The 15,782-nt window shown below is 42.7% G+C and overlaps 1 protein-coding gene across 5 annotated transcripts in view; it reads right to left on the bottom strand.

Annotated features, from left to right (window-relative positions):
* ubr4 (ubiquitin protein ligase E3 component n-recognin 4) overlaps positions 1–15,782 on the bottom strand; it is a 187,034-nt gene that overhangs the window by 41,343 nt on the left and 129,909 nt on the right. For all 5 annotated transcript variants that reach the window (XM_068017283.1, XM_068017284.1, XM_068017287.1 and 2 more), the window contains 9 exons: positions 13,713–13,803; positions 11,999–12,083; positions 11,643–11,770; positions 11,393–11,522; positions 8,932–9,089; positions 5,566–5,675; positions 4,693–4,834; positions 2,524–2,605; positions 2,250–2,423 (listed from right to left, as the gene is read on the bottom strand). In XM_068017283.1, coding sequence (XP_067873384.1) covers positions 2,250–2,423; positions 2,524–2,605; positions 4,693–4,834; positions 5,566–5,675; positions 8,932–9,089; positions 11,393–11,522; positions 11,643–11,770; positions 11,999–12,083; positions 13,713–13,803 — 1,100 coding nt within the window. The remainder of the gene's footprint in view (positions 1–2,249; positions 2,424–2,523; positions 2,606–4,692; positions 4,835–5,565; positions 5,676–8,931; positions 9,090–11,392; positions 11,523–11,642; positions 11,771–11,998; positions 12,084–13,712; positions 13,804–15,782) is intronic.

Here is a 15,782-nt window from a genome sequence, read left to right as displayed (position 1 = left end):
CACCCAGAGGGTGGTGGGTGTCTGGAATTCACTGCCAGGAATGGTGGTGGACGCAAAAACCCTCAATTCTTTTAAAAGGTACCTGGACATGCACCTGAAGTGCTGTGGCCAGCAAGGCTACGAACCAGGTGCTGGAAAGTGGGATTAGATTGGGCGGCTAGTTTTTTCAGCCGGCGCGGACATGACGGGCTGAATGGCCTCCCTCTGTGCCATAATTTTTCTATTGTTCTATGGTTGGGCCGAAAGGCTTGTTTCCATGTTTTATCATCTACCTATTCCTGAGTATCAGTGTCGTCATTGGGAGAGTAATGAGTTCACTGGGACAGTTTGAACTAGTGTAACATGGGGCAGGGGGGAAAAAAAATGAGGAAGCATGGAGGCAAGGAGTGCAAGAAAAACAAACAAGAAAGTTATGAAGAACATATCAGAAGGAGGATGGACTAAAGCACGTCAGACTGCCAAATTGACAGAGGAAATTTTGAGATGTATATACATAAATTCACAAAACAGCATAAATATATCTGGTAAACTAGAGGCACCAGTTTCTGGGGGGGCAGGGGACAGGGGTGGTAGTGAGATGTACCCAAGGCTAAAGCAGGACTCAAAGTTGAACAATCCTAGTTACTAAAGATTCATGAGGGATAGAGAGGAAAAACAGAAAGAGTTGGCAGTCTTAATTAAAGATTCCATTACAGTACTAGAACATAGAAAGCTGAATCTATTTGGTTAGCCTTAAGGAATCAGTAGAGAACTGTTACGCTGTTGGACGTATATTACATACCACTGAACAGTGAAACAGATTGAGGAAGATACATCAACAAATTAGAAAAAATTGCAGATATTAAAAGGAAGGTGGCAGCACAGAAATGAAACTAATTGATTAAAGGAAGGAAACAGTAAAGATTAATGAATGTTTTTGGGGTGGGATGGAAACAGTGTTGCTCCCCAGAGATCCTGTTGCATCTACTGCTATAAAATGATCTGGACTTGATCTAGAAGGCATAATGTCAAAATTTGCAGATAATGCAAAAATAGGAGGTGTGGCCATTCAGTGGAACATTTCAAAAATACACAGATTAGTAGATTGGAAAAGATAGATAGCAAATAAAACTTAATGTGGAGAAATGCAGTGATACAATGTGGGAAGGAAAATGATGAGGTCATAGGCACTAAATGGTATATTTTAAAAGCAATAAAGGAGCAGACTTAAAAGTTCATATACTCAAGAATTGAAAGGTGAAAGGACAAGTTGATAAAGCTGTAAAGGAAATCATTTGAGAGTCTAGGCTTTACAGACAGACATAAAATACAAAAGCAAAGATGTTTACTAAACTCATTCAAAATGATTTGAATATGGAGTCCAGTTTTGGGTGAAGTTTAGGAAAGTATCATGTTATGGAGACATTCACTAAGATGATACCAGGGATGAGAGGCTTTAATTCTGAGAGGAAACTTAAACTGGAGCTCTTCATAAAAATGTTGAAGAGATGTGATATAGGTCTTCGAAATTATAAAGGCTTTTGAAGATTGGACAGCTGTTTCAGAGAGTGAATACAGGCATAATGGGCTAAATGAAAATGACTGCCTTCCATGTTGCAAAATTCCAAGGTCCTCGGGGATGTGTGTCACAAAGAATGTACCTGCATTTATACAGGTACTTTCACGACCTCAGGATGTTCTAAATTACTTTTGAAGTGTAGTCACTGTTATAATGTAAAAAAATACAGCAGCCAATTTGCACACAGCAAGATCCCACAAATAGCAATGCAGCAATGGCCAGGTCATCTGTTTTGAGTGATGCTGCTTAAGGGATGATACTGGGAGAACTCTCCTACTGTTCTTCAAATATTACCTGTGGGGGCAGACGGGACCTCGGTTTAATAACTCATCCCAAAAATGGCACCTCTGACAGTGCTGCGCTCCCTCAGTACCACATTGGTAGTGTCAGCCTAGATTATGCGCTTAAGTCCCTGTAATGGAACTTGAACCCACAACTTTTTGACTCTGGCAAGAGTTCTACCCACTAAGCCACAGCTGACACATGCCATGTGCTATAACCTGGATCACCGGAGCAGGCACTCAAACTTACATGCAGAAATTAAACTACACTGACTAGATAGAAGACATTATAATTTTTTTTTAACCAGAGCAACAGGGAACACTGTCACAAAAGTACTAATCTTTGCTCCCCCTTTAAATTAGAATAGAGTTCAATTTTTAAGAAAGTTTGAATGTACTTGTGTTATTACCTGTTGTCATGTCCTCCAACATCTCCAGCAACATGTCTTGTGTTTCATCAATCAGTTTTGTTCGCTGAACCACAAGTTTTCGCAGACACAAGTAACCATTCAGCACTGTGCCCACCAAGCGACTCTTGAAGTGACGTTTTATTGATTCCACCTCCACAAAGGATGAAAGCAGTGCTGGGAAAGGGCAGCAAAACAGTGAATATATACATGACTATCTATCCATTGGTGTGTTAAGTGTGCAACTCTGCGCTGTAACACTGAGTGTACACCTCACCTGTCAGGCTTTTTAACGCATATCCCTGCTGCAGGTCAGTGCTGAGTGTTGCCTCCTCTAGTGCCAGCAAATGGGCAATTTCCTAAAACACAAATCAGGCAACAGGGGCATCTCAAATTAAGAATTCAGACACAGTGGACCAAGATGATTCAGCAATTAAAACACAGCTATTCTTTTCCTTTTTTGTTCTTGTGAAAGCACCGACTCATTGAAAAGGTAAGGGGCACAGGCCCATCTCATCCTCTAGTACCTCTTTCAAATGGCCAGTTTTCATAGCGAGGCTTAACAGGGTTGGACTCAACTGGAAGGCATCACAGCTGAACCCAATTCTGCCCTTACTTGATATCTACACACGTGTTCCAATAGGATCTAGTGAACAGCAATCAGGAGTATAAGATCTGGCTGATTTTTCCATTCCATTAACCAGGGACATTGACGGTAATTGTAGCCATGCTGGCATCCTGGCTGAAACCAGCTAACCTGGCACGGACAAGGGACGGAACCTGAGAACGTGCTCAGCAATGCAGTGGGCAAACTTGCTAAGCAATTGGGAAAACCCTGTTGCTGCTTCTCTTAACAGGACTCCTGCTGTACTCCTGAATCAGAATCTCTATTTTTGTGATTTCAGGTTTGTCTCTGTCTCTTTTGTCCTGTAAAGAATTAGAGATAAAATATATAATATATAAATTGTGAAAAAGTAAGCATTCAAAAACCTTAATGGCAATAGAATATTGGCCAAATATTGTCAATGATTCTAATGTATACAAATTTACATCTCTTAAATGCTGAATTTTGAATGAGACAGAGAAATTAGATTTATACTAATTCAGCAGAAACAAGAGCAATGAAAGAAATAACCCTAAAATTCTGATGAAAAGGTCATCGGGTGCTATGTTAACTTCATTTCTCTTTCCACAGATGCGGTTTGACATGCTGAGTATTTCCTGCATTTCTTGTTTTTATTTCTAATGTTAAGATTTGGCTTCCTTTAAAGTTAATGGAGGTTCATGTTTAAATGGAGACCATAGTCAATTCTTGCTTAGTCAAACCAAGGAGCACACTTGTTTTATGTCAAATTCCTGGCAGTTCTGTTTCATGCTAGCTTCTAATCACATGGCTTTTTATGTATTTTAAAAATATAATTAAGTTACAGCAAACTCTGTTCCATGAACTGTGCATGCAGCAGGAAAAATCTGGTAATTGGGGTTCAACCCCTTCGAGGTATCCAACACCTCCATAAAAAGACTGGCATATCAGTGAAGGTAATATCACCCTATGTCAAGCCTTGCAAACAACAGTTTTTTTTTATTTAGAGATACAGCACTGAAACAGGCCCTTCGGCCCACCGAGTCTGTGCCGACCAACAACCACCCATTTATACTAACCCTACAGTAATCCCATATTCTCTACCACTTACAATAGCCAATTTACCTATCACCTGCAAGTCTTTGGCTGTGGGAGGAAACCGGAGCACCCGGCGAAAACCCACGCGGTCACAGGGAGAACTTACAAACTCTGCACAGGCAGTACCCAGAATTGAACCCGGGTCCCTGGAGCTGTGAGGCTGCGGTGCTAACCACTGCACCACTGAGCCGCCACTGAGTTATCCAATGAAATGCCACCTTAAAGTAACGCAAGGTCAATTCAATTAACTGTGTCCCTATAAGGTTAATCACTCATTCAACTGCTCCCCAGATTACAGCTCATATCCTGACCCCTCAAACATTTAGAAATAGCATAATGCTAACTCTGAAATGCCACACTGCCTGTTACAACTGATCTAAACTAGTGCTGTCACTCTGGAAGCACGAACAGTGCACGTCATTTGCTCAACCTGTCTAGGAGCTAATGAACCCAAACAACACGACAGACTCTCAGAGGAATTAACTAGTAATTAGTTTGGCAGCTAATACCAACAAGACACACAAAAAAACGAGACTAACTGACTCGAACTACACAGGGGAGGGAGTGAGACAGAGAACAAAAGCTTGCTAAACATTTCTTTTCCCAGAAGTTGGGTAGAAGCCACATAATTGAGAAGTTAAGCAGGGTGGGGACTGATGGCAATGCCAATAATGCTCATCATGCAATATTTTGGAAATGTGCCATCTAAGATTTCTTTCTGATTTGTTTTCAAATGGAAGCAAAGACGGCTTATCAGTGACAGACCTTTGTGATCAGGTTTCCGATGTATGGCAGCACTCCCCGAGCTGCCAGGTAGATCTTCCAATGAGCAGGTTTGATGAGTTTCTGATACAGTGCAAGATACTCAGCTGCACACTCACCGGCAACACTCAGCTCATCCAGGTAACTGGGAATACGAAAACACAGAAGGTTGAAATCTTAAAATAACATTTTAATATTGACTAGAAGCCCCAGTGATTCCACCTGTGAACACTTTGTCTCTGAAGCTGCTCACTGATTGGCAAATGGAGTTAGCATTCGTGAAAATCCACAATCCTAGTCTGCAGTGCGCTTTCCTGGGGTCAGGTGACTCCAGAGTAGCTCTCAGGCCAGCTTGAAGTCACCCCCTCATCCTGCTGTTTGTAACAGAGCTGCAAAAAAACATGCCCTGTAACTGACATACAAGCTGGGAATGAACACCTATGTTAACAAGAAAATTAGTATTTATAGAAAATGAAGAAATAACTGCTAAGACTATTTATTTCCTCCTGTTAAAAGGCTGATTTATTTGCAATAAAATTAAATTCCCCTTATGCTTTCTTTCTCTAAGGATTTACGAGTGCAAAATTATGTCATGTACAACTTCACGCTGCCTGACGCAAGCTGGTCTGCCCTTCCCCCAACTCCACAAATATTTTCGCAGACATTGGGGAACTTGGATAACTGATCATAATGCAAGTCAAATGTCAGATGTTTTAATATTGAAAAGGAAGGGACTCTATAACTGGCAAAAACCACCAAGTGCCCCCCTCAACCGACTGTTCTGAAACAGAAACCCCATTATGTTACAGCTAGACCTGGAGTTGCTGAAAGGACTTTTAAAGCTGTTGCTTAGTTTCCTGGTGAACGGGAAGGTACCTGGTGAGGAGATCAAGAACTTGTTGCTTGCGGCTTGGAATGGTGGTGAGTGCCTCCACAATGGTACAAGCAGCCTGCCGTGCAGCTTGTGTTGCAGGAGTGAACAGGACCTGAGAAACAGCAAAGTCGGATGGATGATGTCCTACTCACACACAGTACAACGATTTTAGAACAGCAGAAAACAGAAAAAGACCATTCATTTGTGGGTTCCCTGGCTGCCCAGCCAGCTGGGGTGAGTGTTCTCTGGTCGCCCAGGTGAGCAAGTGCAGAATTGCTGCAGAACTCTGTGGCAGTGTCAGGGGTAGGATTAGAAACACTTTAGAGAGGTCTGGCAGTATGTGAAGAATGAAACTGTTCCTTTGAGATGAATTTGTTCACTCAAAGCAAAAAAGATGGCAGCGTGGCCACAGCAGGAAAGCTTACTTTGGTTCCTGTTTGAAACCCATGAATTATGATAACCACCTGCCTTGATTCAGGACTGCTGCAGCATTTTTAAAACATTACATGCACTTCAACAGCAGGAAGTTCACTCTTGTCTTTTATCTCAATGCCCGTGTTTCAATACCTAGCCCCCACACCCTCTACAACACCAGTTGCTTGCACCCGATTTCATCCCCATTGCTGCTGAAACCCTAATCCACAATTTTATTAGCTTGAGGGTTGATTTCTCAAATAATTACCTCACACTCTTCCCACCTCCATAAACCTCTGCTGATTCAGAACTCTGGCCCATATTTGCTCCCAATAACCCATCACCCTTGACCCCTAGCTCCAGAGACTTCTCAAGTCCCAGAAAATCAACTGTGAGATTTGTGTCTTCGAATGTTGCCATGGCCTTTCCCCACACTCTCTGGAAATCCTCCAGCCCACATGTTGCAGCTCAGGCTTTCTGCTCCTTCTTAGGAGGCTGAGCTTGAGTCTGTACTCCTGCCCTCTGGAAATCTCTTTCAAGATCACATGGAACAATTTTTTTTAAACACAGCATGTTATGATCTGGCATGCAGTGGCTGAAAGGGTGGCAGAAGCAGATTAAATAGTGACTTTTGAAAGGGAATTGAATACAGGAAGGAAAAAGGTTGCAAGGCTATGGGGAAAGTGGGACTTACTGGATAGCCCTTTCAAAGAGTCAGCACAAGCATGATGCTGCATGTCCTCCTCCTGTGCTGTATCATTATATGATACTTCGCATTGCTCTCTCCCTCCTCTGTCTTCAAACGTATCCCTAAAATTCCGAAGCTCCTATGTACAACAATGTAGGGAGCGCTAAACAGGACAATATAAAAGTAAGCTGCCCCACGCAAAGATTGACAAGTCTTTGCTTGCAGTCTTAAATTGTTGGGTGTAAGTTTAAAGAGAGTACACCATTAAACATGCAGATTGTGGGACCAATTCAAATTATAATCAACCTACAATAGTCTTACAGTCATGGCTCAGTGATGCTGCATTGTTCAAATGCTGGATCCTCCCTGTGATCACCCATTCGGCAGTGGTGCAGTGCTATACTGCACAAAGATACTGGGGAGGATTTTATGGAGGAAACTGGGGTCTCGGCTGAAGAGCCGGCAAGAGACCTGCTTTACCTCCTTTGGGGAAGGCCTGCTGTATGACACGCCAATCAGGCAGTTAACAGGCCATCAGCTCAGCTTTCCTGGGATCAGGACCCCAGGGGCAGGAAGTCCTGCCCGCTGACAGCTGTCGGCCAATCAGAAGCTGGCAGCACTTTTGTTCAGCAGTGCCACTGGGGAGGTGGTGACTGCTGCCAGAACTACACCCACCGGAGCTCGGGATCGCAGAACGATCCAGGCCACAGATAAGTGATGGTGGGAGGGGTTTCGTGGGGTTGGCAGCAAGGGCAGGGGTTGGCTCTCAGCAGGCACCCCCCTTCCCGATGCCTGGTCCCTCAATCAGGGTACTAAGAGGGGTAGAAGAAGTGAGAGACCTTGGACTGCATGTCCACAGGTCCCTGATGGAGGTAGGACAGGTAGATAAAATGGTGAAGAAGGCATATGGAATACTTTTCTTCACTGGCCGAGGTACAGAATATAAAAGCAGGAATGTAATGCTGGAACTGTAAAAAACGCTGGTTAGGCCACAGCTGGAGTATTGCATACAGTTCTAGTCACCACATTACAGAAAGGACATAATTGCTCTGGAGAGAGTACAGCTGGAGATTTACAAGAATGTTGCCAGGGCTTGAAAGTTGCAGCTATAAGGAAAGATTGGATCGCCTAGAATTGTTTTTCTTAGAACAGAGGAGGCTGAGGGGTGACTTAATTGAAGTATACAAAATTATGAGGGCCCTAAATAGAGTAGACAGGAAGGACCCGTTTCCCCCAGCGGAGAGATCAATTACCGGGGGCACAGATTTAAGGTGATTGGTAGAAGAATTAGAGGGGACATGAGGAAAAACTTTATCACCCAGAGGGTGGTGGGTCTCTGGAATTCACTGCCCGAATCGGTGGTGGAGGCAGAAACCCTCAACTCATTTAAAAGGTACCTGAACCTGCACCTGAAGTGCTGTAACCTGCAAGGCTACAACCAGGTGCTGGAATGTGGGATTAGATTGAGCGGCTAGTTTTTTTCAGCCAGCACAGACACGATGGGCTGAGTGGCCTCCTTCTGTGCCATAACTTTTCTACGGTTATAGGTAGAGTGCCTTTGAACGAGGGAACACCCTCCCCCACTGGAGGCCACAAGCAACCCGCATGAGTTTACATGCTGTGCGCCTTGCGTGGCGACAAGACCTGCCCGCCACTGGGTTAATACCAGTGGCAGCAGAATCAGGCCCTTAATTGGGTATTAATTGCCCCTCGGGGGCCTCAATTGCAGCGGGGCAGGTAGATTGTCCATGAGCCTACTGCCAGACTTAATCAGGGTGGAGGCGGGAAGTTAACAGGGTCCCCACCCACCACCATCCTGCCCGATTAAATGCTCTCCCTGCCTCCAAACTCGCCACAGGAGAGAGCATAGATACTACCCACGGTCTCTCCCCAAAATGAAAAAAAGCAGATTACATAAAATTTACCACAAAGAAACAGGCCATTCAGCCCACCTGTTCCCAGCTGGTATTTATGCTCCTAATCAATGGCACTTGCTTCTCCATTTCCTGCCCTAACCTGCGGAACGTTCACTCAGTATGTGAGGGTGGGAACAAAATTAAAATGTGGCAAATTACTGATAAAGAGTTAACTCGTACTTGAAATGTTCCAAATGGAGTGTGCTAGGTACAGCCACACAACACAGCTTAGTGAAAATCTTGGGTGGCAAGTCTGTGATAACATTGCTTATAGGGCCCACACCAGTCTTGCTCTTTTACCTTTATCCTCTTTTACCTTTATCCTCTTAGTTACCGCCTTTGCCTATTACCTGTCTGAGCCAGTTATTATGTCCTAGTTTGAGGTCCAGTGGTGAATTCCTCTTTCCACGCTTGCTCAGGAACTGCTTCCATTTCCAAGCGTACTTCTCCATCAGATAGAGGTGTCGTAGCTCAGTTTTACTCTGTGTTTTTCCTTCGGTGTCCAGAGCTGACGAGGGAGGGGAATAAATGCTAAATCAATCACTGTGCATTGATGAAAGGTTTACGATAACACGATCAAAAGACCTAACCAAGGGACTTCAATTCACTAGAATGGTTAACAAATAAACCTATTTATTTCACTTTCTGCTGTGTAAGGCTCCTGATTCTGCAGAACTTGCCATCAGTTGTTTTGTATTTCTTAAAATAAATTGGAGCAGTTCAAGTCACTAAGCCAGATTCAGTATATTGTCTGGAACTGCACATGCTTGGTGCTGGTTCACACCCCTGCTCTGTTAGTTACAGGATCCGATGTGCACGTCACACCACATCCGGTCAACGTCAACAGCGCAAGAACAATGGACCATTATGCAAACTAAGACAACAGTGGTGCACTGCGTGGACTTTCCAAATACTGCAGTAGGATGTAGATTCACACCAGCGATTTCTGCTCAATGTACTCTTGATCTCAGGCATACCATCAAATGGTGCTGCCAAGTGGGTGATCAGTTGTCACAAGTAATTCTAGACTTTTTTTTTAATATATTCACCATCAACTGCAAAGAAATTGCGAGAGGCTTGGCAGTAAATCACCTGCTGGAGCCTAAACTGAGGGAGAATGAAACAAAGATCAAAGAAAGAAGGAAGAACTCGACAAACCACTTCAGTCCTTAGAAATTATTTAAACAAACTAATCTATCCTTCATCCTGCTGAAAAACATGAAGCAATTAAGTTTTATTTTGGAAATCTTGTGCATAGTAAGCAGTTCAGCTACATGACTCTGCAGCAGACACAACAACCCTTACTACAGCATTCCAAATCACCCCAGATCTCTGCTGCCAATATGAAAAAGGCAACTTTACTCTCCATTACAAGGGCGCTAACTCTGAGAACATACACACTAACCCTGAATAAGACCATTAAAATCTGTAACATGTTGAAAGTAATGGGCAAATTATTGGAATCTGAGAGATGGGATAAAGTGTCACTTAGAAAGGCACAGGTTAATCAAGGAAAGTCAGCATGGATTTATTAAGGGAAGATCTTGTTTGATCAACTTGATCGAATTTTTTGAAGTAGTAACAAGGAAGATAGATGAGGGTAGTGCAGTTGACGTAGTCTACATGGATTTTACCAAGGCTTTTGACAAGGTGTCAAATGGCAGACTGGTTAAAAAAATAAAATCCCATGGGATCCAGAGAAATGCAGCAAGGTGGATACAAAATTGGCTCAGTGGCAGGAAATAAAGGGTGATTGTTGACAGCTGTTTTAGCGACTGGAGGGCTGCTTCCAGTGGCCACAGGGCTCAGTACTGGGTCCCCTGCATTTTGTGGTATATATTAACGATTTGGACGGAAATGTAGGGGGCATGATCAAGAGGTTTGCAGACAACACAAAGATTGGCCGTGTGGTAGATCACGAGGAGGATAGCTGTAGGCTGCAGGAAGATATTGATGGTCTGGTCATGAGGGCAGAAAAGTGGCAAATGGAATTCAACTTGGAGAAGTGTGAGGTAATGCATTTGCGGAGGTCAAACAAGGCAAAGGAATACACGATTAATGGGAAAACATTGAGAGGTGTAGAGGAAGTGAGGGACCTTGGGGTGAATGTCCGCAGATCCCTGAAGGTAGCAGGACAGGTCGATAAGGTGGTTAAGAAGGCATATGGAATCCTTTCTTTTATTAGCCGAGGTATAGAATATAAGGGCAGGGAGGTTAGGCTGGAACTGTATATCTCATTGGTTAGGCCACAACTTGAGTACTGTGTGCACTTCTGGTCACCTCATTACAGAAAGGATATAATTGCACCAGAGAGGGTTACAGAGGAGATTTATGAGGATGTTGCCAGGACTGGAGAAATGCAGCTATGAGGAAAGATTGGATAGGCTGGGGTTGTTCTCCTTGGAACAGAGAAGACTGAAGGGAGATCTGATTGAAATGTACAAAATTTTGAGGGGCCTGGATAGAGTGGAGGTGAAGGGCCTATTTACCATAGCATATAGGTCAGTGACTAGGGGGATTAGATTGAAAGTGATTGGTAGAAAAATTAGAGGGGAGATGAGGAAGAACTTTTTCATCCAGTGGGTGGTGGAGGTCTGTAACTCACTGCCTGAAAGGGTAGTTGAGGCAGAAACTCTTAACTCATTCAATATGCATCTTAAGTGCCGTAAACCGCAGGACTACAGAACAAATGCTGGAAGGTGGGATTAGAATAGGTGGATTGTTTTTCGGCCGGCACAGACACGATGGGCCAAGTGGCCTCTTTCTGTGCCTTAAACTTTCTATGATTCTATGAATGAAGGTTGTCTCTACCTCTGGCAGGCAGACACTTCTTCCAGGCCTCATACGATGCTTTGGGATCCTTCTTGAGCCAGGCTTGAGCTTGCGCATGTATCTCATTGCTATAGGGTTTGACAGTTGTAAGTGTATCAACTGAGATGTCCTGCAGAAGAGAGAGAATATAGCGATAAACCTGACAGAAAAAAAAGCAGCTGTCTCAATGTGTTAGATCAGAGAGCAGATGGGGTGACTCAATGTATTCATCACCAGTGAACAGGCACACCTTGTTTTTCTTGCTAGTTGGGGCAGGTGGTTTAATCAGTCGTTGTAGAATACGTAGACACATCAGAGTGATGTTCTCAACAACCACTGGGGTCTTAATATTCACAGCCATCAGATACAGACTCAGAGCTATAGAGGGGGAAACAAATCAGGACATTACACTATGCAGTAATTCAAAACCTATATGGTCTAGTCATGATGCAAAAACAGTTTTGATTTGATCTAAACTGATTTGTCACAGACGTGTATGTTTTACAATTAAAACAACAATTAACAACAGTGTTTCATTATCATTTAGAAAACGAGACTGCTTGTTACTGTGAGCTTTATTAAACCATCTCACAGAGTTAAACTTACCACATCGAAGTCGCAGCTCCCAGCATGCATCTTCCTTTGAAATTGAATCAGTCAGTAACAGCATCTCATATTGAAGACTACTGGCCTGAAAGTAGGAATAAACACAAATTCAGAGGGGGGGGGGTGGGAGGGAGGGAAATATTAATGAGAGTGAGGGGTGTGTTTGATTAATAGGCTCTTTTTAAAAGCTTTTGAATTCAATTTTTTTTTTTAGAAATTTACAAGCAAACTGACTAGAGTACCCCAATAGAACTAGCAAATGGTTCTTTTTTTTTTGAAGTCATTTTTGATCATTTCAAACTGGGTTACTCTCAGATGGTGGATTGACACTGATTAAGATGCTTTTCAAGATAAATGCATTTTCAGCTGCATTAATCAACTGCACCAAGTTACCACTCTTAATTATATCAAGGAATGCTCTTTAGAGCAAATTTTATCAACTAATGTTTTAAAACGCTGCCTGATTGCACGGCTCCATGGCAGATTTTGCATTCGGTGATATGCAAATGAATTTGAGCAGAAACACAACTAAAAAAACACTTCTCAAAACGAGCCCAAATCACCAATTGCGCCCAAAGCAGAAACTCTTTGGCCTGGAATTTGTGGCTGTGATAGAACTTAATACTGTGTAGAACTGATAGCAATTCCTGGCATGTACGTGCACAATTAAACGTGGAAATAGAGAAGTTGCTGTCAGTGACACCTTGCTCCTCCACAGGCTGCACTGCTGCATTCTTTGCAGATGGAATCAATTAGAAATTGCTGATTTGTCGTGAACTTCAACCATTTACACACTATTCTCTCTGTAAGGACCAATGAAAAGGTAAGCCAGGAGTAAGCTGAGTTTTTAAACAGCATACTAAGCAATGTTTCCGATAAGCTTTGCATGCGAGGCCGTGCAATCAGGAAGGTACCGTACAGGCTGGGGTCTTAATATTCACAGCCATCAGATACAGACTCAGCGCTATACAGGGGGAAACAAATCAGGACATTACACTATGCAGTAATTCAAAACCTATATGATCTGGTCATGATGCAAAAACAGTTTTGATTTGATCTAAACTGATTTGCCACACACTTGTATGTTTTACAAGTTTATGACAGTGTTTCATTATGATTTAGAAAATGAGACTGCTTGCTACTGTGAGCTTTATTGAACAATCTCACAAGTGATCCTTGTAATATACTGTGCATGTGCACTGTGCAAAACTTTTAAAGCACCATGCATTGAAATAAACAGGCCACACCCGACAAGGAAAATTTAGAGGGAACGTTGGCACTAAATCATAATTACTGCTGCATAACCTTCCTGACCCTGAAAAACTAATTTTAAGTGTGGAGTTTCATTCCCTCAGAAGAACATTTAAAATAACAGACTACAAAAAAATTTAAAGTTTGTGTTCGGATATTTACGTTTCTCCCTTAACCCCATATGTATGTGCCAATCTTTATTTCTGTGCAATGATTTAAATATTTATATTCCCTGCTTTGTTGTCTGTGAAAATTCTTCCACCTGATTGGTTGATTAACCTGCCTGCCCGTTGCTGGATGTCACAGATCCTCTGTAAAAAGTGCCAAGTTCAAAGTGACATTGGAACAGAGGAAGTCTGTGCTCTAGAGCCCGATAAAACTTTGTGGGCAGCTTTTTGAGGTCAGCAGCGAGCACCGTTACTTTATCTTTAACTGCAAAGTCCAGGCTTATATCCATACTCACCAGGTCAGGATTGGCCCAGTGTCCTTTAAGTGCAGTTGAAACTTTGGCAATGATTAGGTCATTCATTTGTTGTGTTGCCTCTGGGTTATCTCTGCAAGTAAAGAGCAAAATATGATGGTCAGATAAATGCTGTAACAATACAGTAACAAAGCAAGTAAACACATTCTAGCTAGTCCTTTAAGTGTCAGCTTGGCTCAGTTGGTAGCACTCGTGCTGCAGAGTCAAAAGGTTGTGGGTTCAAGCCCCACTCTTAGGCTGACATCTCAGTGCAGTACTGAGGGAGTGTTGCCATGTCAGATTGTCTTACATCAAGACATTAAATCAAGGCCCTGTGTGCCTGACAAGGTGGATGTAAAAGATCTTCTGGTACTATTTAAAGAGCAGCAGTGAATTCTTTTGATGACTTGGCCTACATTTATCACTCAATCAACACAACTAAAACAGATCAATCGGTCACTTCTAAAAAGGTCTGACGAAAGGTCATCGACCTGAAAAGTTAACTCTTTCTGTTTCCGCAGATGCTGCCTGACCTTCCGAGTATTTCCAGCACCTACTTAAAGCCTCATAGCAACACACGTCTCCACCCCACCTCAGTTCATAGTCTGCTGAAACCCTCACCCATGCCACTGTTACCTCTAGACTTGATGATTCTAATGCTCATTTTGACGCCCTCCCACCATTCAGCAACATCAGCTCATCCAAACTGCGATGTCCATATCCTGAATTGCACCAAGCCCCTTTCAACTATCAACACTGTACTGTCTAACCTACATCGGCTCCCAGTCTGGTAATGCTTCGAATTTAAAATTCTCATCCATGTATTCAAATCCTTCCATGGCCTCACACCTCCACCCCACCCCCAATGAACCTTCTCCAGCCCTCCAAGATCTCTACTCTCCAACAATTCTGGTTTCTTGCATATCCCCAATTTTCATCGTCCCACAATTGGTGACCATGCTTTCAGCTGGCCAGTCTGCAAGCTTCTCTGCCTCTCCTACCAAGCTTTTAGTCACTTGTCCTAATACTCCTTACGCGATTCATGGCGTCAAATTTTGTTTGATAATGCTGCTGTAAAGCTGGGACGCTTTACTATGTTAAAGTTGCTATATAAATGCAAGTTCATTCTTTCTATACTTCCCCTAAATGTTGACAAATGTAGAAAATACCAAGTGAAACTTTAACTTAAGTCTGAGTTGTTTCTGCTTTGTCCACTTTTTTTTATACTTAGATTTTGACCAGGCAAGCCACAATGTAAAGTTCTCCAGTGGGAATACTGACAGTTTTCTTATAATAATTACAGCATTTTTTCAGACACACTTGTAGGGTCCAGTAATTAATCAGACGGAAGCACTGCAAGGGTCAGACAAAATGATGAAACATTTGAAGAGAATGTGCCAATGATATCACAGAACAACAAATAACCTGGAGCTGTTCCTGAGCTTTTACACTTGACTGATTCTAAAAATGAAGACTTTTTTATTTAAAAGTCCACATCTTCTGGCTGAGATCTTGGACTATTCAAGGACGTGAAATGGATTATTAAATAAACCCATGCTTTCCCTGGGGATACACCTGGAGTGGGCACTGCAGCAAGGCTGAGCAAAATACATGAAATTTATAGGAGCAGGTTCTTCACCCCCTACAGACTAGAAATGGACTGCAACCATAAAAAAACACTGATGGAAATGTAAAAGGGGCAGGCAGCACTAAGTCAGGTTCATTTTATTTTTTAGGTAAAAGCATGTTTAAACATCAGAGTTTGCATTATTTTGGGGACTGGCCATGCATTATCTTTCAGCTCACTTTTAAAGAACATCCTGATGCTCAGCCTCAAAAAGATTCCCATCATCAAAACAGAAGCTAGTGACAAAGTTTTGATGATTTGAGTACAGGCTACTCGTTATAAAGTCCAGGAGCATAGCAGCAGATGCAGTCACCTCCCATCTGGCTTCAGCTTCTGCATTAGGCTACCCTGCTGTCTTATATTAATACACAGTACTCAATGTACTTGGCATATGGAGGAACAGACTTGGACATTCCCATTTCTGACAGCACTGAGTGGCGTCTGCA

The sequence above is a fragment of the Heterodontus francisci genome, chromosome 37, assembly GCF_036365525.1.
Source record: "Heterodontus francisci isolate sHetFra1 chromosome 37, sHetFra1.hap1, whole genome shotgun sequence".
In the NCBI taxonomy this organism is placed as follows: domain Eukaryota; kingdom Metazoa; phylum Chordata; class Chondrichthyes; order Heterodontiformes; family Heterodontidae; genus Heterodontus; species Heterodontus francisci.
Note: the sequence above shows the minus strand (reverse complement) of the source record. Positions and strands in the feature narration are given on the sequence as shown.